Here is a 21,932-nt window from a genome sequence, read left to right on the forward strand (position 1 = left end):
CTGTGTGAGGCCATGAGAGAAAAAAAAAAGATGGAATGGGCAGGCTCTCTGTCCTTCCCTGGGGACAAGGAAGCTTTAGCTCCTCTACACCTCTGTCATCATTGCACACTGATATTACCGGGCAACAAGTTCAGGGTCCCCTGCCCAGGCAGCATACTCACGGCTCAGGTGAATGCATAGGTGAGGAGGCATGACGGATGTACTGTGTGCATTGAAACACACGGAAGGCCAGACTGGCCAGAAAATCACGGGCAGACAGTAGACCGGCCACGGGTCTCAGTTGGAAGCCAGTCCGCTCTGTGAGGGACCACACGTCAGAGTAGGCAGAGGGGATGCCCCTCCCTGCCCTACTTCCTCTGCATCTCACCCTTCAAGAAGCGGGACACGTCCTCCAGCTGTGGGATGCTGTCCTCTCGGTAGCCACAGTACCGTTCCAGGAGCTGGAAAGCCTCCAGGTGCTCGCGGCAGGCGTGGGTAGCATAGAGGCCCTTCAGCGTGGCATAGACCTCCTTCCTGTAGGCCACAAGGGGCTTAGGGAATTGCCAGCTATGGGGGTTCTTCCATGACCACTCCACCTGCTCACAGCCCCTACGGATGCTCTGCCCACTTCCACCATCCTCCTGAACAGTGAGCCTCCATCAGTGCATAGTGCATTTCTGTGGTGTGAGGGAACCCAGAGGCTGGGAAAAGGGCCAATAGGGACATCTCTGAATGGCCTGATATTTTGGGCCACTGGAAGCCCCTCCTCTAACTGGCTTTAGTCTCTTCTGTTGTACCAAAGTTACCAGAAGTGGCCCTCACAGACAGGGGTTCTGGGAGCTGTCTTCCTGGCTCTTTTCTCACGCCCAGCCCTACCCGGCTCCAACCCAACCATCAGCAGGGTCTTACCAGGTAGCAATTTCCTCCGCTGTGTACTCCACATGCGGAATTGGTTCACCCCTGTGGAGGGGATCCGTGGTCAATAGGGCCCCCCTCCATCTCAGAGAGCAGGAAAGATGGGGTGAGGTACTTCATCTAAAGCTCTATCAGCTATTCAGTGGCCTTTGGAGTATGGAATGGTCTGGCTGGGGTACACTGACCCAAACCAGCTGCTTAGCCTCTCTACACCCCAGTCTCCTTAGCTGTGACTAAGAATAATGCCAAGCACAGAGCAGAGACAAGACAGACAAGCTGACATGGGAAGCTGTGTGACAGCTAACCAGCCACCTTCTCCCTCCTCTCCTTCTCTCCCTACAGGCTCAGCCCCACATGCAGGCTCCTTACTGCTTGTACTGGAAGGCAATCTCTGCAATCAGCTTCCGGCGCTGGCGATACACCTGGTCAGAGAAGCCCTGATGGCCAAGGAACACACATCAGGAGGAAGTTAGGCATACCCTGCTCCAAAGACCAGGGTCAGTCCCTACCTGTGCCCACCCCACAGGCCTCAGCTATGGGACACAGGCTCACCGGATGGTCCAAGTCCAGGTCAGGGTCAAACTTGGTAACCAGGTGGTGACATTTGTCCAATTCTGACACTTTTCTTGGGAACCAGGGAACTTCACAAGCAAAAGAGGCAAAGGGCCCAGGTAAGCATGGACCCATAAGAAGGTTTAGCCATCCTGGGTCCAGCCTCCCATAGGTACCTCCTAGAGGGCAGAGTTTACTAGGATACATAAAAAGCAGCAGAAGGTGAAGCCAGCATGGTGGGCCAACTCTGTGGACACTTCAGGGTCCCCACCCCCAGCAGGATACTCTGCCCCCCACCCCCCATGCCGCAAGGTTATTTGATTTCACTCAAGGACAGAAATCCAGCCTCACCCTTGTCCTCTCTGGCACTGCGCACATCATCAGACACCCGACGCACAGAACTGAGGAGGGCAGCCAGGTCTCCGCTGGGCACCTCAAAGCGCACAAAGTACTCCAGGTGGGGGCTTCCCGCCAGTGGTCTCTGGGCAGGGCGGGTCTCTAAGTGGTGGATTTTGGCTTCAAATGTCTTCGGGAGCAAAAGCAGGAAGAGAGAAGGAGAGAGACAGATGGGGAGGAGCAATGGAGAGAGGTGGAGAAGATGGAGAGAGGAAGTGAGAGATGATGACAGGTAGGGAGAGATGGAGAGACATAATAGTGGGAAAAGGAAGATGGAGGACCCTGGCAGGCCTGGATAGTTGTTTGTTTGTTTGTTTGTCCAGGGGGGTTGTTAATGGTGGTTTTTTTGTTTGTACCCTTGCCTATGAATTTTGGAAGGTGTCACCAATACATGACACCAATAGGTGTCACCAAAAGATTGGGTTTTGTCTTGTGCATCCATCCAGGATTCATTACAGCTGTGCCTTTGGCCCCCTTTCTGGACAGTTCTGTCTATCTGGAGAGAGAGCATAGCAGATAGCCTGATTCCCCTGCTGACAGAAGGCTCTATCCCCTAATGGTCTCATTTGACTTATTGGCCATGCCCAAAGGCCTGGATCCCACTCCACCATATCAAGGACACACGTCTCAGGCTATGACAGGGTAAACAGGAAACTCAGGACTGGTGGACAGGGGTCAACTTCATCTTCACCTTCTGTTGCCCAGCAACAAAACACTTAGGCCAGGCTGTCAATTCTGGGAGCTCGCAGGGTTCTGGCTTTAATGTCATTCGAGAGGGCTTTTTTTAGGGGGAGGGGCAGGTCATTAGCCAAAGCAACAATGCAATCAGCTGCTTCATAGACCCTTGGGCAGATGGGTAAGAGGCTGTCTACATACAGTAGTGGGTGTCAGGGAGCTGAGGTTAACTGGAGGGGCTGAAGGGTAGTCCCCAAGACCCAGTCCCTGTTGGCCTGAGCAGCCATATTTCAGTTCTGGGGTGTGGAGGGGGACACAGCCATTCTTACATATCTTATGCATGCTACCCTAGCATACCAAGCCAACCCACAGGCCTCACCTCAAACACTTTCACAGCCCGAGACAGTGAGGAGGGTTTTGTACCCCTCAGAGAGAAGAGCAGGTTGAGAACAGCATTCCCATCCCTCTCCTCAAATACCACCGCCTCCAGTGGGTTCCCAGGTTCTGAGGAGGCTACAGCCGCTGCTGCCGCCGCTGCCGCCGCCTCTCGCTCCTTGCGGGCATCCTCGATGAGACTCTGCCGCCGTCCGATGAACCTTGGGGACTGAGAGTCAGAGATATGCTTGTATCTCCATGCTGCTGCCTCCGCTGATCCTGCCCTCCAGGGTCCTGGTCAAACCACTGGATGCCATGCAGGGGTAGAGGACAGAACTTGCTAGTCAGTGTTCTGACAGGGCCTGCCGGGCAGCTAGGGCTGGAAACTGTGGTAGAACCGGAAGACAAGGGCTCCTAGCCGCCATCTCCCAAGGTAGAGGTGCCCTGTCACCTACCTCCTAGACTTAGACCTAACTGAACTAGTGACAGAGGACTGTGATTCAGGTTGTTTTTCCTGATTTATATGGGCAGTGCCACGAGAGACTGGAGGAGTGCAAAGCCTCAGACATCATGGGGAGTGAGTAGGTTGGGTGGTCCATTCAGGTTGAGAATGAGAACACAGCTTCACCAAGCATCCTTCCCCTCCTGACTCTCTGAAAGAGACATGAGGCTGAGTCCCATGGACACACCATCACTGGGAAAAGTGGCTCTTAGCCAGGTGTCCTGTCCAGGCTGTCTTCCTACCTGGAAATAGCCCCCTTGAAATGCCTCCCCTCCTCCTGGCTACCTTATCCTCCCCTGTCTGAGTACAGGCTACCGCTGTATGGCCTCCACTGGCTCTGTGTCTGCCACAGCTATGAACCAGTACCCCCAACCCCCCAGCACTCAGACCTTCCTGGACTTCAGGGGAGAGCTGAATTCCCCAAAAGGTTCTGGGTCCTGGGCTTTAGGGGGGTCATAGTCATGGGGAGAAGCATGCCCTCTGCAGCCTCCTCCAGACTTCCAGCAGGACAGGGTGAATGCAGCCAGAGCCCCAGGCTCGCTGGGAAGAACATGAGACAGGGCGGTTCCCAGGGAGCCGAGGGGAGAGCCATGCAGCTAGGAAGTGTGAAGGGGCGCTTTCGACCCCACAGTTGTCTCCTGAGAAGTGCCTGCAAATTAAATTTCTAAAGGTCACACCAGTCTTATTAAGGTCTCTGTCAACCCAGGGTAATAATAGTAAGACGGGACCCCAAGGATAATCTGAAAGCCCTTCTTATGAGCTGATCACCCCCCCATACACACACACCCTGAAAAGGGGGACAGTGATGTCTTGACAGCACCTCCCCTTGGTCCCTGTGGCTCCCTAAGCCCTGCTCACAGGGAACACAGAAGCAGGTCAGTGGAAGGTGAGAAGGGTGAAAGGAGGAGGCACAGGGATTGTCCCAGAGTTGGGGACCTCTTCTGGCATGGTAGAACCTGGGCCCTGTTTGCACAGGACAGCAACAGGCAGACCAGCCATCTGCTGGCCAGGTCTCCTCAGAAGTGTGCATTGCAGGAACACCACAGTCTGTGACAGGCAATAGGACCCACAGAAGCCACCTGGAAGGCTGGCACAGTGAGACAGGTACAGGATGTCTCTCTCAGAATCCAGCAGGGCACAGCAGAGAGAGGCATTTATCCAAGCACAGGACTATCTATCAGGGTTAGGACCCAATCCAACCCTGAGACGGGATGGGACCAAGACCCACTCCAACCCTGGGTACCAGACACGGGGTAGACTCCCAGCCTGGGGTATCCACCCATCTACAGGTACAGAAGCTGCTCCAGATACCCATGAGTGACAGCATGTCCTTCTCACCGTGACAGCCTCGGCCTGCTTGGCATCCTGCTCTGAGACGGCCCTTCGGAAGCCCTTGGGCTGTGGCGAGGAGGCGCTGGGGGTGGGCATAGTGCAAGCTGGTGGTCCCGAGTTCTGTCTCCACAGCCCTTCCTTGCCAGACAGGCGGCCTCTTAAAGGCCAGGCTGACGTCAAAGCCCCTCTGGGTCCCCCACCTCCTACCTCCTGCGCATCCTCTCCACGCCTGCTGTGCCTGAGGGAGGCGGGGGTGGGCACAGAGCGAGGGCGACTGACGAAGAGAGGCCTCCGTCCCATTAGATCTAATTGCATCCACTGTCACAGGCACCTGCCTCTGAATCACCCCCAGCCCTAGGCACGGCATGAAGACAGGGGTTGGCTGGTGTTCTGCAGGACAGGAGACAGCTAGAGCTCTCTAACCAAACCAGGGCACAGGGGAGCGACCATGCTGGATTTTCCAAGGACTCATGCTAGGAAGACTATAGCCCTTGGAGACAAATAAATCTAGAAGCCCCCTCACTGGCGTTTTGGATGTCTTCAAGTCACCTCCAGGGCACAGGCCATGTCCCCTCCCCACCCCCAGCCCATGTAACAAAGTGTACTATCTACTTACTGCCCCAGTATATGTACTGGCACTGGAACTGGATCCTCAGGCAGGTCCTATGAGACACAGAATGTTCCAGAAGGCTATTCCTCTATAGTGTTTCCAAGACTAGCCCACTTTTGCAAGTTTCTATCCCTCTGATTATCATCTCCTTGAAGACACAGCCTGGGAGATGGTGCCAACCCTAGCCCCTGGCACCTCCCTAGGGCCTTTTGACCTCACCTTCCTGAGGAAGCAGAACTCTGCTTTAGTCTAGAATAGTCTGAGTCCCTCCACTCACTCCCTGCATCATGGTCTTGAGCTAGAGGCAGCCCCATTCTCAGCTGGCCCCAAGGGCACAAGCAGTGACCATCTCTCCCATGGCACCCCAAGGTCTAACACTAAGGGACCTTTTGTTTTTCCAGTGAGCGTTTTTCCACACCCACTAACACAAAGATCCACCCTAGCTTCCTCAGCCAAGGAAACAGGATCTCTAAGGAGACCAAGGAGGGGACCTTTCTCTATAGCAGGTGAGTTGTGCTGAGCCCATCCTATGTCCCTGGAGTCCTTCCCTTCAGGTAATTGCTCAGGACACCTGCCCAAGCCCTTCAGAGAAAGGTGTCCTCCTCTCACTAAGGGAACTGAGGAAGAGTACCATCAGTATTCCTCTGGATCTTGGAGTCTGCAGAAGTGCCAAAAGGACAGAGCTCACCCTGAAAATGGCTACCCTGAGGTTCTGAGGACCCAGCACACTGTATGTTAGCAAGAGCCAAAAACCTGGACTCCCCAGCCCCCACCCTGCTTAGCTCCCCCTCTGGCTGATCACTAAAGTCTCATTCCACCTCCTAGTCAGCACTTTAACTTCCAGGAACCAACCGCATGCTGAACTTACCAGACCCAGCCCTCTTCCTTCCCAGCTTTTTCACACCAGGAATCAGGAGCTGCCCAGACTGCTTGCCACATCACTACCTTGCTCCATATCCCTCACTGCCCCCACCATTGCCCCCTAGAAGCAGAATAAATGCCAAGTCAGTACAAAAAGAACTCTCCCTAACCTCCCCTGCTGACTTTTCTGGCCCCCACAATTCCTGTTCCAGGAGAGTCTGAGGCTCTGTGATATCCAGATTGGTGCGGCATCTCTCATCTGCCTTCTCTGAGCAAGCTCCTGCAAATCCCATAACCCCCAGCTCAGGGACTATTTACTCTGCATTGCCTGCTCTCTTACTATGGACCCCTCCCCATGTTCCATGCCCCTCTCTGAAATCTTCCTGGGTCAGCAACTCTGCTGGCTCAGCCCACTCCTGTCTCAATGCCCAGCACAGCCCTGGCCTGCCTGGGGTCCCAGGTCTTTTCTCAGAGTGTTCTCCATGGCCCAGAAAGGGGTCATGTGGAGGTATTCCCACCATGCCGGCAGAGCTGGCTGCACCTTATCCTTCAATCCTGAGGAGTGGGGACTGTTGCCCAAACCCAAAGGGCATCAATGCCCAGTCCCTAGGTCTGCATGCCCACCCCCAGGGTCCCCAGGTATGCATGCCCACCCCCCGGGTCCCCAGGTCTGCATGCCCACCCCCCGGGTCCCCAGGTCTGCATGCCTACCCCCCTGGTCCTCCTTTGGAGGGTGCTGGGGATTCCAGGGTGAGGCAAGCCCAGGCTGGTTCACCTCACCCAGCCTGGCGTTTGCTCAGGTGGCACAGGGTAGGAGGGAGCTGTAGCTAACAAATCCCGAATAGGGGGCTGCTGTTCAGCACCACAAATGTGGATTTAACCTTTCGGCAAATGTCTTACACTGACACAAATATTGCTTTTTAATTCATTTTCATGTCTCGGCTGGAGGTGCTTGCATAGAAGCTTGGTGGGGGTGGAGGACATGTGCTCTCCAGACCTTTGTCTGTGTCTGAGCTCACCCAAGTAGCACCAGGCCTAAACTTGAAAACATGATGTCTTTGGACTCTCTTGGGAGATAACTGCTGCCCCAGAATCTTGCCTCTGTCCATGTCCAGCCTGATAGCACACTCAGGCCACTGTGCACTTTCTGTGAGATACATACAAACACACAGAGAGAGCTGGTAGACCACATTGTGCCAAGATCTAAAATATCTATGGGCACAGAGGAGCCCTGGATACTTTAGCTGTGTCCCATCCCCTATTTGATGGGAAGGACTCCAAGAGGCCCCTTAAGTCTGCCTTGGTCAGGCTACCAGAACTCAGCCCTGTCCTATGCTGGAGGCCCCTACCTCCTCTCAAAGCTCACCGAAAGACAAGCTGGATCTTTTAAGCACTCAGGGTGACTCCCACTAGGCCCTGCAGAGGAGTACCTGCCTCTCCATTTCAGACAAATCCACTCCTACAGAAGGCAGATCTGAGGCCCAGAAGCACCCTACTTCTCTGGATCATACAGCCAGTCTCTAGCCCACATCCTCAGCTCCCAACACTTCTCTGTCTTCAAGGAAGATAGCAGGGGTGGGGCTCCAGGTCCCCAGCTGCAGCTGCTAAACTGAAGAGGCACACTTGAGGTCAGGGAAGAGCTGGGGAGAGGCTTCTAGTTGGTCAAAGTAAGGCTTTGAAGGCTCTGGACAGCAGAGAGCTGTCCAGGCTGTGGATAGGCTGGAAGCCAAGCCACAGAGCCCAGAGGAGTATTTGGGAAGCAGCCCCTAGAAGTAAAGAAAGGAGACAGAGCTGAAGCACTGAAGCACAAAGCTGGTGCAGGGGGCCCTTGCCTGCTCTGGGCTCAGATGGGTGCTGAGGGCATAGCAGGCCCCCCTCCTTCCCAAGCCCTTTGCACCCCTGTAATGCCTTTGCCATTCACAGTCGTCCTGATAATTACCCTCCTCTGTCACCACAGTGATTAGGCCTGCAGCGCCTGAGCAACGGAAGGGGCCTCTCTCTCTCCACAGCCTCTTTCAGCCCGGTGTTTAATTGTCCATAATGACAGCACACCCACTCCCTGGCATTGGTGCGGCTGGTGTGGAGGCTGCTGCCTTATCCCGTATGCACTCTGCTGATGTGGGCCTCCCTGCCCAGGACATCAGGGAACTAAAGGGGCAGAGGACTAGTGGGGGGAGGGCCCTGATCCTTGGTCCTGGAGCAAGGATCCCAGCCACACCAATCACCCCAAATCTACCCCAAAGCTTTGAGCACCGTGGAAACCTGTGTGCATTTTGGAACACATGCCCCCACAACCTAGGGTCAAAGGCCACCTTCAGCCACCATCATGGCCTTCTACCATAGACACACAGAAGCATGCACACACAGAGGCACATGAGCACACACACACACACATCTACATGAGGACATACATAGGCATACACACATGTATAAAGACATACGTGTACACATATGGCCATATACAGATACATTTAGAGAGAGATGGGCACATACAAATGTGGTATATGCATAGAGACAGACATCTGTTCATGCACATACAAACATATACATGCACAAATATACAGACTCACGGTGCTTATCACAGAGATACATAGACACACAAATACACTTAGATGCAGAGAGACAGGCACTTATATACATGCATACACAGGAGCAGCCACATGCACATGCAAATACACATGAACACAGATACACACATGTGCAGAGAGGCAGGCACACACAGGTCAACATATATAAACACATATAAACAACACATCTGAACAGGATCACATAGGCATACATGTATAATATTATGTTCATGTATTCACACATATGCTATACACATAGACCCACCCCCCACACACACATACACATACACACATACACAAACACAAACCCCACCCACTTTGACAAGTCCTCCCAAATCTCTCTCTACAGAAATACATGGTGTCAGAGTCGCAAGAAGCCTGCCACCTGATGGGCTCTGGGGCCAGTGTTCCTGCTCACAAAGATGCAGGTCCATGGAATCACCAACTGGCATGCCCTGGAAGGCCGTAGGACCCTCTCTGGGATTTAAGTTGGTCAGGCTATCATGACGGGCTGTCTGAGTGCTGTTCAGAGCGAGCCCAAGACAGAAGGAAGAGTGAGGTTGCATTTCCCTGCCACCCAGGAGACTGGGATGGGCTGTCAAGCAGGGACCTGATGCTCAGCCTGGGCTTTGTGGTCTCCAGACTGCGGGGCCCTTTGTGAAGGTCTGAGGAGGTGTCCCCGACACCACTCACCAACCTGACTGGAAAGAGAATGAAGCTCCCTGACATCTCACAGGATCCAGCCATTCTTGTCCTCATCAGACCCAAATGCCAGAGCAATTAGCCCTAACGAGGCCATCGGATGGAGCAGCAGCCTCGGGGCTGTAGGCGCAGAACATGTACTGGACAGCACCAGCTGCGGTCGATAGAAGACACTTAGGGATAATTGGGCAGCTGAAAGTCAGACCAGAGGCAAGAGCTGCTGGATCAGCCCCCATGTCTCAATCCTGGCTCTGGGCCCTGAAGTCTCTCCCCAAGGAGCCCCCACCACCCTGCCTCCCCACTTCCACCAGGCTTTCGGGTCCAGAGTATCTTCCAGGCAGCCCACCCTCCTGGCTTCTGGAAGCCACTTCCTTCTTTGGCTAGTAAGAAGACCAACACTATTTCTCTGCCTGCCTTATTCCTAAAGATCCACTGTCTGCAGGTAAGAGAGCCCCAGATCAGCTCAGCCTCTCATACCTTGGGCCTCAGTTTCCCTACTTTCACAGTGGATTCCTGGGAGCGACCCATGGTAGCTCTCGGGAGCTCTGGTCCTTCCAAAGAACCCTGCATCTGCTGAGAGATGGCTGGCCATTTTTCTGAGCTTCCAGTGGGAGATGGCCTTAGTTGCATGTCCGTAGTGTTCTCAAAGGTCAAGGGGCCTAGGTCAGGGTGATGGAGGACCAATAGCCAGAATACAACTAGGGCAGGGAGGGAGAGGGATGAACAGAGGACAGGTTACAGGGCCAAGTGTCCATCTGCTAGTCCTAGACAACTGGAAGTCACCATTAGAACCAGACCTTCTCTGAGAAGTCCAACACTCGCCTCACATTAGCAGAGGTTCACAGCTGCACCTATGTCACCTGGCAACCTACACACCAACCCTGAGATGATAGAGAGATGTCATCAGATTCACTGGTGGCTGGCTACATGAGTGTCCAGGCCAGGGACCCATGATCTATATCTAACTGCATTTGGTCTGCATGCAATATACTACATGTGTGTGCACATGTGCATGCACATGTATATGCCTTGTGCACATGCCATTATCTATATGCACGTGCAGGGCAGGGCGTGTGTTCTATATCCCCAAGCCTTCATGTAAGCATGTGTGTATTCAGTAGGGCCTGAGAAACTCAGCAGCCATGGATATGTGACAGGTGGGGTGACCTCAGCTCCCATGCCCCTCAGACTTTCAGAAAATGTCATGGGTCAGACCCCTAGTCCTTCCAGGTATCCCTGGTTCCCTTCAGTACCCCCTCTAAAGCCCTTGCCTCCCCCAGTCTGTGCACCAGTGAGTCACGTAACACCCTCCACGCCACCTCCCAGCGTATTCGACAGTCTGACAAATTAGCCTGTAAAAGCAATAAGAGTGACATTCAGTTCCCATTAGTCACTCACAAGGGCCACGGTGGTGATGTGACAGCAATCATGTCTAATTGCAAGACGGCTGCCTGCCCACCCCAGCCCCACGGAAGCACTGGAGCCTGTGGGTGATGGTTATCCTCCCATTCTGTGGTAGGGAGGGGCAATGGTTCCCACTCTGAATGGGTGTGATCTCTTTCTTGCAGTTTGCAGTGCTGTATATTCCTCTATTCTCACCTACAAGGTGGCTTCTGCTCCCCACAGCATAACCCTGGGCTGTGTTAGCCTAGTTACAGTGGCTTCAGTTTTCAGCAGGGAAAGCCTTACAGACTCACTTGCCTTTCATGTGCCCAGCCACAGTAGAAATACTTCCTAGGACCCTGCCTCCCTAAAGGATGCCTATGGGAAGTGACAGGAGATGGGACAGCAACAGACTCTGGAGCTTTGTCCCCCTGGACTGAAGAGATGTCCAAAGGAGGTGTGGTTTCTGCATGTGTGGAGGGCATTGGCAAGGGAGGTCCAGGGGCAGTTTGGCTGGGGTGAGAGCAGAGACTTGAGTTTGGAGTCCAGGGGACTCAGCAGAAGTAACCCTATAACCTTTGTCATTACGGTAGGCTCCTCCGGGTGGAGAGGGCTCCCATCCCATGGCTTTGCAGTGTGGCTGGTGTATTTGAATGCTTAGTCACCAAGGAATGGCACTATTAGGAAAGTGTTAGGAACTGTGGCCTTGTCAGAGTGGGTGTGGCCTGGTTGGAATGGGCGTGGTATTTGAGGTTTCAAAAGTCCATGCCAGGCTCAGTCTCTCTATTTGTCTCCCTTGCTGCCTACAGATCAGGATGTAGCACTCGGCTTCTGCTCCAGGGTCTGCCTGCATGCTGCTATGCTCCCCGCCGTAATGACAATGGGCTGAGCCTCTGACACTGTAAGCAAGCCCCCAGTTTAATATTTGCTTTTATAAGAGTTGCCTTGGTCATGGTATCTCTTTACAGCAATAGCACAATGCCCAAGACAGAAGTTAGTACAGTCTCTTATGCCAGCTACCAAAGGGTAGTCAGTTTGAATGTGGGAGCCTCCTGGGACTGGAAAGTCTCTCCCCATGTTCTGTCCCTGAGCCTGGGCTTTCTCTCTAACACCTGCCACCCTTGGAGCTGAACCCCTTTTAGGAAACTGTACCTCAGCATGACCCCACATCACCACTCTGGAATTCTATGACAGTGATTCCCACGCCTGCTTGAAGCCAAAGCCCCAGTGACTTCAGTGCAATGCTCTGCAGGACTTGGCTCTCAACATGGCCACTTTCCCACATTTGTGTCCCTGAGAATTCCTACACTGGAGGCCAGAACTAAAGTGGAGCCTCAAAGAGAAGAAACTGAGGTAGTGCCACAGAGGTAGGTCAGTCCACAGAGTTCTTGTTACACAGCATACGGGCCTAGTCTGATTCCTAGAAGACTTTGGTACATGCTTGTAATCCAAGCAGTGAGGAGGCTGAGACAGGAGGACCCCTAGGACTCAGCTAAAAACAATGTAACCTATTTGGCAAGCTCAGGCCAGTGTGAGATCCACTCTCAAGGAACAAGGTGAACTCGCCTGTTGCATAGCACTATTCTCCAAGCTGAACAACTGATATCTTCATGAGTTCACTTGAGTTAAGCCTGCAGAAGATTTCACAGCTGGGCTTGTTGACTGATGGCTGCCCAGTATAAATGGAGGGGGTAGAGAGAGTCGTGGGACCTTCACCAGAGTGCTCACTTCTTCCTCCCCACAAATTCCCTACAAGTTCCCTAATTACACTTGGCCTTGGTGTCTTAGGGAAGGGCTATATTTCATAGGCTGAGATGTTGTCCAGTCCCTGCCCCTCCAGGAAGAATATTCTCCCAATGCATCTAAGAACCAATATTCCAGGCTGACCTCTGACTTCCACACTGCTGTTCACATACAAACACACATGATCATGCACATATACAAAAGAAAAAGAAAAGCAGTATCCTAGCTTGCTTTCTATTGCTATAATAAACACCAGGACCAAAAGCAACTTGGGAAGGAGAGGGTTTATTTGGCTTACTTATCCTGATCACAGTCCATCATTGGGGAAGGTCAGGGTAGGAGCCTGGAGGCAGGAATTGAAGCTGAGACCACAAAGGAACACCGCATGCTGTCCATGGCTCATCCAGTTTGCCTTTTTATACACCCCAGAACCGCCTGCCCATGGTTGGTACTACCCAGAGTAGGCTGGGTCCTCCCATATCAACCATTAATCAAGAAAATGCTTATAGATTTGCTTCTAAGTCAGTCTGATGAAGGCATTTTCTAACAGGCTTTTCATTTTTTAGTATATATGAATGTTTTGCCTGCATGTGTCTGTGTACCAGTTGTATGTCTGGTGTCCTCAGAGGCCAGAAGAGGGAGTTGGATCCACTGGAATTGGTTGTGAGCCACCATGTGGGGACTGGGAATTGAACCCAGGTCCTCTAGAAAAGTGGCCAGTGTTCCCAGGTGGAACATCTTCCCAGGCTTGGAGATGGCATTTTTATCAACTAAGGTTCCCTCTTCCAAGAAGACTCTAGTTTGTGTCAGGTCGATTAAAAAAAAAAAAAGAACAACAACAAAACAAAACAAAACAAAAAACAACTAATACAAGGGAGAGGGACATGCAGTGTTAGAGCCAAACACAGCTCGGAACATCCTCACTCCTGTGAGGGCACAGTGAGACCACACCGTGAGTAGAAAGAAAGGTTTATTGATCAATCTGTCCAGGCTCTCTTGGAGGTGGAGGGGAGATGGTGGAACAGTAACATATGACAGCAGGTAGGGTGGGGTCTTTGAACTGACATAGGCTCAGATTTGTTCAGACTGATCTAGAACTAAATGCCTTTACCGGAGAGAGTTGACCTTTGGGGCAGATTAAGGGCAGTTCCTGGTGGTTTAAAGAAGATTCCTGGTAAATAAAAACTCCACCTTTGGGACTCTTATTTACCCAATAATAATCCTTCTACTTGGCAAAGTCTTTCTGTTTAGGACAATGTTATCATCACTGCTATGGGGTGGGGGTACTTTGTATCTAATTGCCATGACAGCTGCTGCTTTGGCCAGCTCATCCCCAGCACCTATCCAAATGGTAGCAGTGGTTCCCACCCAGCAGCCTCTCACTACCATTTGAGCAAGCAGTCAGGTTTTGTAGAAGTGAGGAAAGAGAACAAGGGAGGACACAGGGTGAGTGATGTCACAATGAGAGCCTGGGACAGCCAGGCCTTCTCTGTGGGGCTGCCTCTACTCTGGGTTCCCAGGGAGAACTTGGAGGTGTATCACTCTGCAGGCCACAGTTACTTATGGCTCAGTCTGACCCTTCCCCCAAGAGGCCCAACCCCATGATCTGGCCGCAGGAACACACCTGAGGCCTCTCCGGATGCTCGGAGCAGCCCAAGTGTGGGGCTGGGGCCAGGCTGAAGGCAAGCACACGTGGCTCAGGTGCCTGGGCTAATCCTGGAGCTCTGAGGAGGCCCCCACCACTGACATTTCCAGGCTGTAGTGTGTCTGACCCATACACTGTGATATTTAGACAGTGCTTGTTTGCCATGCGATTACTTTGGAGTTGGAATGAAGGCGCCTGACACTGGAGCTGGCCTGTGTTCTCCTGGACCTTTTAAAATCATCTCTTGCCCTGCTTCACTTAGTCTGGCCAAATGCAGACTCTGAGTCCTATCTGGAAATGAAGAACTAAAGGACAGAAGATGGCTGGGATCTCACTTAAGAGGCTGTGAAAGAGGTCATTCATTCATTCATTCGTTCATTCAAAACATCTGTCTTCCCTCCCTCCTTCTCTACCTCCCTTTCCCAGAATGCCTCTCTGGAGTACTTCTTTGGGAAACTACCAAGGGACAGCCTTTGGAGCCCTGGTATCCAGGGGAGCAATAGCTTATGGACGGGCTCCTCCTCTGTGTAGGTGTCATCTTTGGGAGTTGAATCCCTTATTCCTTGCAGAGATAGCTGAAACCCAACCTAATAATGCCCCCAGTGTGTCTTTGGGGTCCCAAGGCAACACACTTCTCTCTGCGGAGTGGTCAGTAGTCAGTGGGGCTGGATGATAGGGTGGAGAAAGTGGGTCACAGTTTGGATCTGACTTCCTATTAAAAGAGGGTTTCTTGGCAGACCCCACATCTCATCCAGCAACAGCAGCTTCCGGGGGGGGGGGGGAGGATCAACAGCCCAAAGCTTGAAGCCACAAGAAAACTGAGTCACAGGGATGTTTCCAAGCCTTTCACAGTAGGTGAAAGCCAAGCCTGGTGCCACCACACCCCCAAGATCCAGGAGAAAGAAGGAAGATCTCTGGGATGGAAGAGCATGTCATCTGATGGGCAGCTACAGCAGAGACACATGTCATGAGGTCAGCATGTGATGGCAACAGGTTTGGGGAGACATCATCCTGTTCACTGTGGCCTCCTGGGAACTCCTGTGGCTCTCTCAGGCCTTCTATAGGTAGCATGCTAAGCCATACATGCCTAGGGATCTAGTAGGTGGGCTGGACTGGGCAAGAGCTGTGGCTGGGTTGCCCCTGCTAAGTTAACCTGTCAGGGAGGACTAAGAGAAGTTTCGGGCTACCTGCAGTAGGGGTCTCCCAGTGCCAGGCACCACTGGTCAGATATGGGTAGACAGGTACTGCAGAGGCATAGTCATTACTCTCCCTCCTACCTCAGGGCCTTGGCTTCAACCTTCCTGGGGCTCACCATTTTGGAGGTCCCAAGCATCTGCACCCACCCTGCTTTCACAAACAATTGGGTGAGAAATGACTCAAGAGATGGCAAGTTTGGAAATAAGAGCTAGAAGTCTATGCCTAGAGCCCCCCTTCTGCCTAGAGCCAAGTAGGGTGTCCAGGAACCTGGTACCTGGCTTCCCCTGATGAGCCAGGGGATTGGAAGCATGGCAAGTGCCCTTCATGGTTCTAATTATGCCCCTTTCCCACCCTGGCTACTTTCTCCCAGGTCTTGAGGCATCTAAGAGGCTGAAGTGTGACTCAGCTCTTACCCAGCCCTGCCCCTTTCTCTCCAAATGCTCCTTGTATTTGGGTCTATGATGGTTGGGATTAACTGTCCATTTGACACAACCTAGAGACACTTGCAAAGACAGTCTTTATGAGGAACTCTCTAGATCAGGGTGGCCTGTGAGAATGTTTGAAGGAGATGATCTTGATTATCTTGACTGAGGCAGCACACCTTTCCCTACTGTGGGTGGCACCAGTTCCTGGGTTTGAATCCTGGACCCTACAGAGTGGAGAAAGTGAACTGAGCAGTTAGCACTGTGTGCTTTTATTCTCTCTGCTCTTCACTGGATATGACCAGGCACCTCAACTCTGCCCACAATGGTACAAAGGAAACTGAGTTACAACGATTGTGATGATAAAACATACACAAAATGTGCTGTCTTAGCCATGTTTGAGTGATATGCAGCCACCCAACCATCTATCTCTCCACCTTCCCAGACTGCACCTCTGTCCCTGTGAAGCACTGACTGTCACCCTCTTCCCAGCCAGCCATTTCCCATCTGTTTTCACTCTCTGTGGGACTAAATCTAGGGATTTTCTGTCAGTGGAATTCTACAGTGTGTGCCCCTCTTGTGACTGGCTTGTCTTGCTCGGTGTAGTGGCCTCAAGGTTGGTTCATCTCACCAAGGACGCTCTTCCTTTTTGAAGCTGAGTAATATTTCACCTTGTTTGCCACAGGAACCAGTGTGGTTTCCTCCTTTGGGCTGCTCGGATGAGGTGTGTAGACAGCTGTTTGAGACCTACTTCCTGTCCTTCAGGGACGTGAGTGGGATTGCTGGGTTATAGATGTCTACAGAGCTCTGAGGGGCTGCTATTCTGTTTGCCCCAGGGCTGGGGCATTTTATATTCAAACCACAGTGCACCAAGAACCCATTCTGCCTCTTCATGATTAAACTTACTTATGAGAGGTTCCTCTTGGAACACACTTATTCATACACAGGAACAAGATGCCTCTACTCTGCCTGCTAACCTGAATCCAGGATGACCCCCACAAAGAACTGAGATATGACTCAGGCATACATCAGTATCCCACCCCTCCACAGTCACCCAAACTCTTGATACAAGCGAAAGTTGTAGAAAGACTTTAAGCTTCTCCATTTGGCTCCTCCAGGCTCCGCACCTGCAACCCTCTGCCTCCTCCCCTCACTCGCATATAAGAAAGTAATGTTAGAATCCAGCTTGGCCCAGGCCACAGTATCTGCAGCACCCACTTGCTAACTTTGACAGGTGCCTGCTGAGACACTGTCTGGAGCTCCTAGCTAACAGGCTCTCAAGGCCAGGGTCTCTCCCATGAAATGTGAGTTTACATTACAGGTGACATTGGTTCTTACTGTGAACCTGCCCCATCCTCAGAAACCGTCACAAGAGATTCTCATTTATGGGCTCTGATTTTTCTCTTCAGAGACCTGCCATGCTGTCTGCCTCTAATGCTGCTCTGATGCAGACACCTCTCTGCCTGTCCATGGCATTGAGAACTGTTCTCATGACTCTTACCAATAATATATCCATGTTCTTTTGAACTCTTAGTCTAAACCTAGCATCTGGGTGAGCTGAGTTTTCCACAGATGAGAGAAGCTTCATCTGCTTTTCGTGTGAACCCTTTTGCCTAACAAACCTTCTCCTGGCTCCCTTGGAGCCTTCGGACACTGAATATAGTTGGCTTTGTGTGACCTCAGGGGCGTGAGGCAGAGTCAGAAAGGGGAGCTTGTGAACCTTCCTTTATGGTTCTGTTATCTGGCACTTGTCCAAGAAGCAGTCAAATCAAGCTTCAAGGTGAAAGATGGTGCCAGGCCTTGGGACAACCAGGCCCTGGCAGCCATGGGAGCTTATCACTCTGCTTTTGTCCACATCAGCAAACACACAGACATAAATCCTCTTTTACACCCTGCAGATGGGCTGGCAAGACAGACCATTTCTGTGCAGGCTGACACATCAGTGAGATCAGGGTGGTGGGCAGGGCCATTCCAAGGGAATGACCTCCCAGTAGATGCAGAGAGCTCCCGATTATCAGAGTCCCCCATGACAAATGGCTGAATGGGGCTGTCAAGGTAGGGCTTGAGATACACCAGGGAAGCCCAGTGAGAGGTGGCCCTCCCGAGTGCCTGAGAAACAAACACAAGGACGACAGACACTGCCCTCTGTCCAGGTAGCTTCCACTTGGACCTAGCGAGGACACTAGGAGCTCAGGCTGTTAAAGATATCCCTGAAGCTGTCAGAACCCTTGCCCAGCTTTATGGAAGGAAGTGTGAAGACTCCAGCCACCTTGCTATTACCAGAGGGATCAGAGACTCCAGGTACCAAGAGAATTGGCCTGAGATACATGTGGGATAGGGCTGGGGGTTCCCAAGGCCAGATTCAGCCTTGAATGGAGACACATCAGGTAGCAAAGAGCAAACATATCGTTAGGGGGCATACCCACAGTCCTGTTCAAGGATACATCCCAGCTCTTCCTGGCGAACTCACATTACTTGGCCACTGTAGTTTGAGGCTTGTCTCTCCTTCCTCTTTGTGGCATCTGCTGGACCCCTCTGCAGTGTCAGCCTAGCAGCATATCATTCTCCACATCGCCAATGATAACCTAGAAAGCTCTGCAGTCCCCAGGCTAACCCACCTCTCCAGGTCATCATCTCCAAAGACTAACACTTCCGTGATCTCACCAAGCCCATGCACCCTTGGTCATTCACTCCAGAACCTTTACTGTCCCCTGCTGCCTGATTGTGACAGCAGGGCTCTGAGGCCTGTTGATACAGAGACCCTGCCTCACCAGTCCCATCCACTTCCTGCTGTCAACCACAGAGCCCACACTGGGGGCTCCTTCAACTCCTTAAGCCAAGCTCCCAGACATATGTAGACATTGGGGTATGTGAGATTATTAATCCTAACCTTGATTTAGATGCAGGGAGTTTACTTTACAAACACCCAGAACAAAAGCCTTATGCAGACAGGTGAGACTTTGGGATCATCATCAGGAAGCTCAGGGGAGAGCCTCTAGCATTACTCACCCAAAGCCCGCACATGCACACCCTAGGCTAGAGATCACACCTGCATCCCCTCCATGCAAAATGTCAACTAAAAGGGTCATGGTGACAGCCCCAGGCAGATAGGTCACTTTAGACAGGAAGCAGCACTGAGAAGGATGGGAGCTGGGGGAAGCTCACGGGGCTCTTGTGAGGCTGGAGTTACATGGGGGTTGTCAAACCTAGCCAACATTTACTTGAGTGAATTCAGGGGATCTGAACTCAGATCCTCATGCTTGATGTGCAAACACTTTATCCTGGAGACAGGATCAAAAGAAACAAGCTGGCTAGTAAGACTAACCATATCAGGACAGAGGGCAGGGATCTTCTGTAGTCAGAGTTCATGAAAACAGCTGTCTAATTGGACTTTAGGTCCCATCAGCAGGAGAGAATCATTGTCCGTGACATGTTCCCTAGCCACGTTGGCTGGGACGACTAGGTAAATCTAGCTAAACTACTCATAGTTGGTTAAGCCATGGACTCCAAGAGGAGAACCTGCCACTGCCACTTTCTCAAGCCAGTTATCATTTCTAATTGCACCCTAAATACCGATCCTTATACACACAGATAGGGGAAGTTCTCACACCTTGTCTTAGTGTACTATTGCTATAAAGAGATGTCGTGACCATGGCAACTTTAATAAAAGAAAGCATTTAATTGGGGCTTGCTTACATCCAGAGGTTTAGTACACTATCATCATGGCAGGAAGCATGGCAACGTGCAGGCAGATGTGATGCTGGTGAGGTAGCTAGGAGTTCTGCATCCAGATCAGCAGGCAGAAGAGAGAGAGACTCTAGGTCTGGCCACTTCTAGTGACACACCTCTTCCAACAAGACCACACCTCCTAATCCCTGTCAAGTATTGCCATTCCATGACGACTAAGCATTCAAATATATGAACCTATGGGACTATTCCTTTTTTACCACCACACCACCTCATCAAATAAGTTCCCTTTTTGCAGCAAGCAGACTAGCAGAGAAAGCCACAACTAGTCAAAATGCAGAGAATTTTGACCATGGGGTGCTCAGTCTTAATACATCCACACCACAACTCATATACCTAAGGCTCAGGGAACATCAAGAAAGAGGGCATGGAAAGACTCCAAGAGCCAGAAGACCAAGGAGTCTGCTGCAAGATTGCGTCCTCTAGATGTGGCGTAGAAGCTGTAGTCACAAGTTTAAGACAATACGGTTGCCTAAACAAGCCCTAAAAATGACATGCCAGCATGGCCAGGGAAATTGTCACAAGGACCCACCCCTAGATGAAGTGATACAGGCAATTAATGGCTGCCGAGAGAGAAGAATCCATCTTCCCTAGAGACAAGGCCCCTGATAAGTTATTCAATTCCAAGTGGTCAGCCCTGCACACGTGTACATCTGAACAACACTAAACAGACTCGGCAGGCTGTGCTCATAGGGTCATTTGCCTCCCCCCCCCCCCCCCCCCCCCGTGTAACAATAGTAATTAAAGGAAAAGAGCCAGAACAGGTAGTGAACAGAGGAGAGAGAGGGAAATGATGTAAATACAATACATATATGTGAAATTTAAAACCAGTGCATTAGGACAGATCAGCACACTTGCATTTCTAGGCCAAAACCCCAATTTGCAAAGTCATAAGACAACTTTGCCTTCCCTGTGCCGAGTCTCCAGCACTTTTTTTTTTTTTTAATGAAGTGAGAGTCTTTGTTTCTCACCCAGGATAGGAAAAGAGTATTTTTCAAACCTTGTAACTGATACAGGATTGGTGAAGAACTCTAAAGAAATTAAAATCTTTTGTTGGGAGTGATTTTAAAATGGGCAAAGGACTTGAATACAGTCAACAGCCAATATGTGAGGGACTGTCCACTACTAGGGAGGTGCTATCAGGAAGACCAGGGTCCAAAAGACAGGGAAAAAAATGAGTGTGAGCCAGGACATAAAGAACAGAGGTCTTCTTGGTGGGAACTATTTAGAAATGATGTATAGCAGTGCTTGCCTGACGACAGTCCAGCACTCAGAAGACCAAGGCAGGGGCCGGTTACAGTTAAAAGCCAGCCTGGTCTACATAGAAAGTGCCTGTTTCAGTCAAAACCCCAAAACAAAGCCCATGAAACAAACCAGTCTGGTCAGCTCTTGAATGTTAAACCGAGAGACTCTATATGATATGATTGTTTTTAACCAGGGGTGGACCCAAAGATAGTTTAATTTGAGCTCACCAAAACATGTATACCATTGCTCAAAATGTTCTAATTGTGCTCTGCAGCCCTCAAACAGCAATTCAAGTGTCTATTGACCGATGAATGAACAGAGCAAGCTGTGGCCACCCACACAGTGGGCTATCATTCAGCTTTAAGGAGGAAATGCATTCTGACACTTACTACAAGAACTGATCTTGAAGCCATGGCATTAAGTGAAAGAACCCAGACTCAAAAGGACACATACGGAAGGATTCTACTCACAGAAGGTCCCTGGAGCACCAAACCCAGACACAGAAAGCCAGCCTTGGGGTGGGGTGGACAGTCAGGGTTTCATGGGAACAGAGTTCCAATTAGGAAATTGAAACCTTGTAAAGGTAGGTGACAGGGAGGTCTGTATGACACCATGATCGGGTTTCATGTGACTGAGCTGTCACTGAGACATGGGCAAGATGAGAAATTCATTCATTCATTTGTAGCTCAAGGATATGCTGCTTGACCAGCATGCATGAGGTCCTAAGTTCAATCTCTAGGCACTACAATATTTCAAGAGACTCCAGGGCTAGGTATAGCTCAATGTGTAAAGTGCTTGTCACGTGAGTGTGAAGACTGAAGTTCAAATCCCCAGGATCTACATAAAGTTGGGTGTGGTAGCACATATCTATAATGCAGCATCAAACAATAAGAATGTTCTCTTAAGCCGGGCAGTGGTGGCGCACACCTTTAATCCCAGCACTTGGGAGGCAGAGGCAGGCGGATTTCTGAGTTTGAGGCCAGACTGGTCTATACAGAGTGAGTTCCAGGACAGCCAGAGCTATACAGAGAAACCCTGTCTCAAAAAAACAAAAAGAAGAAGAAGAAGAAGAAGGAGGAGGAAG

General features: G+C 51.2%; 1 protein-coding gene across 4 annotated transcripts in view; it reads right to left on the reverse strand.

Annotated features, from left to right (window-relative positions):
• Th (tyrosine hydroxylase) overlaps positions 1-21,932 on the reverse strand; it is a 44,233-nt gene that overhangs the window by 2,371 nt on the left and 19,930 nt on the right. For 3 of the 4 annotated variants that reach the window (XM_031388957.1, XM_031388955.1, XM_031388956.1), the window contains 7 exons: positions 2,897-3,121; positions 1,798-1,972; positions 1,447-1,535; positions 1,264-1,331; positions 889-939; positions 368-513; positions 162-297 (listed from right to left, as the gene is read on the reverse strand). In XM_031388957.1, coding sequence (XP_031244817.1) covers positions 162-297; positions 368-513; positions 889-939; positions 1,264-1,331; positions 1,447-1,535; positions 1,798-1,972; positions 2,897-3,121 — 890 coding nt within the window. Of the gene's footprint in view, positions 1-161; positions 298-367; positions 514-888; positions 940-1,263; positions 1,332-1,446; positions 1,536-1,797; positions 1,973-2,896; positions 3,122-4,732; positions 4,897-21,932 lie in introns of those variants that run through there. The other variant, XM_031388954.1, reaches the window with a different exon arrangement.

Source organism: Mastomys coucha, unplaced genomic scaffold (assembly GCF_008632895.1).
Source record: "Mastomys coucha isolate ucsf_1 unplaced genomic scaffold, UCSF_Mcou_1 pScaffold21, whole genome shotgun sequence".
Classification (NCBI taxonomy): domain Eukaryota; kingdom Metazoa; phylum Chordata; class Mammalia; order Rodentia; family Muridae; genus Mastomys; species Mastomys coucha.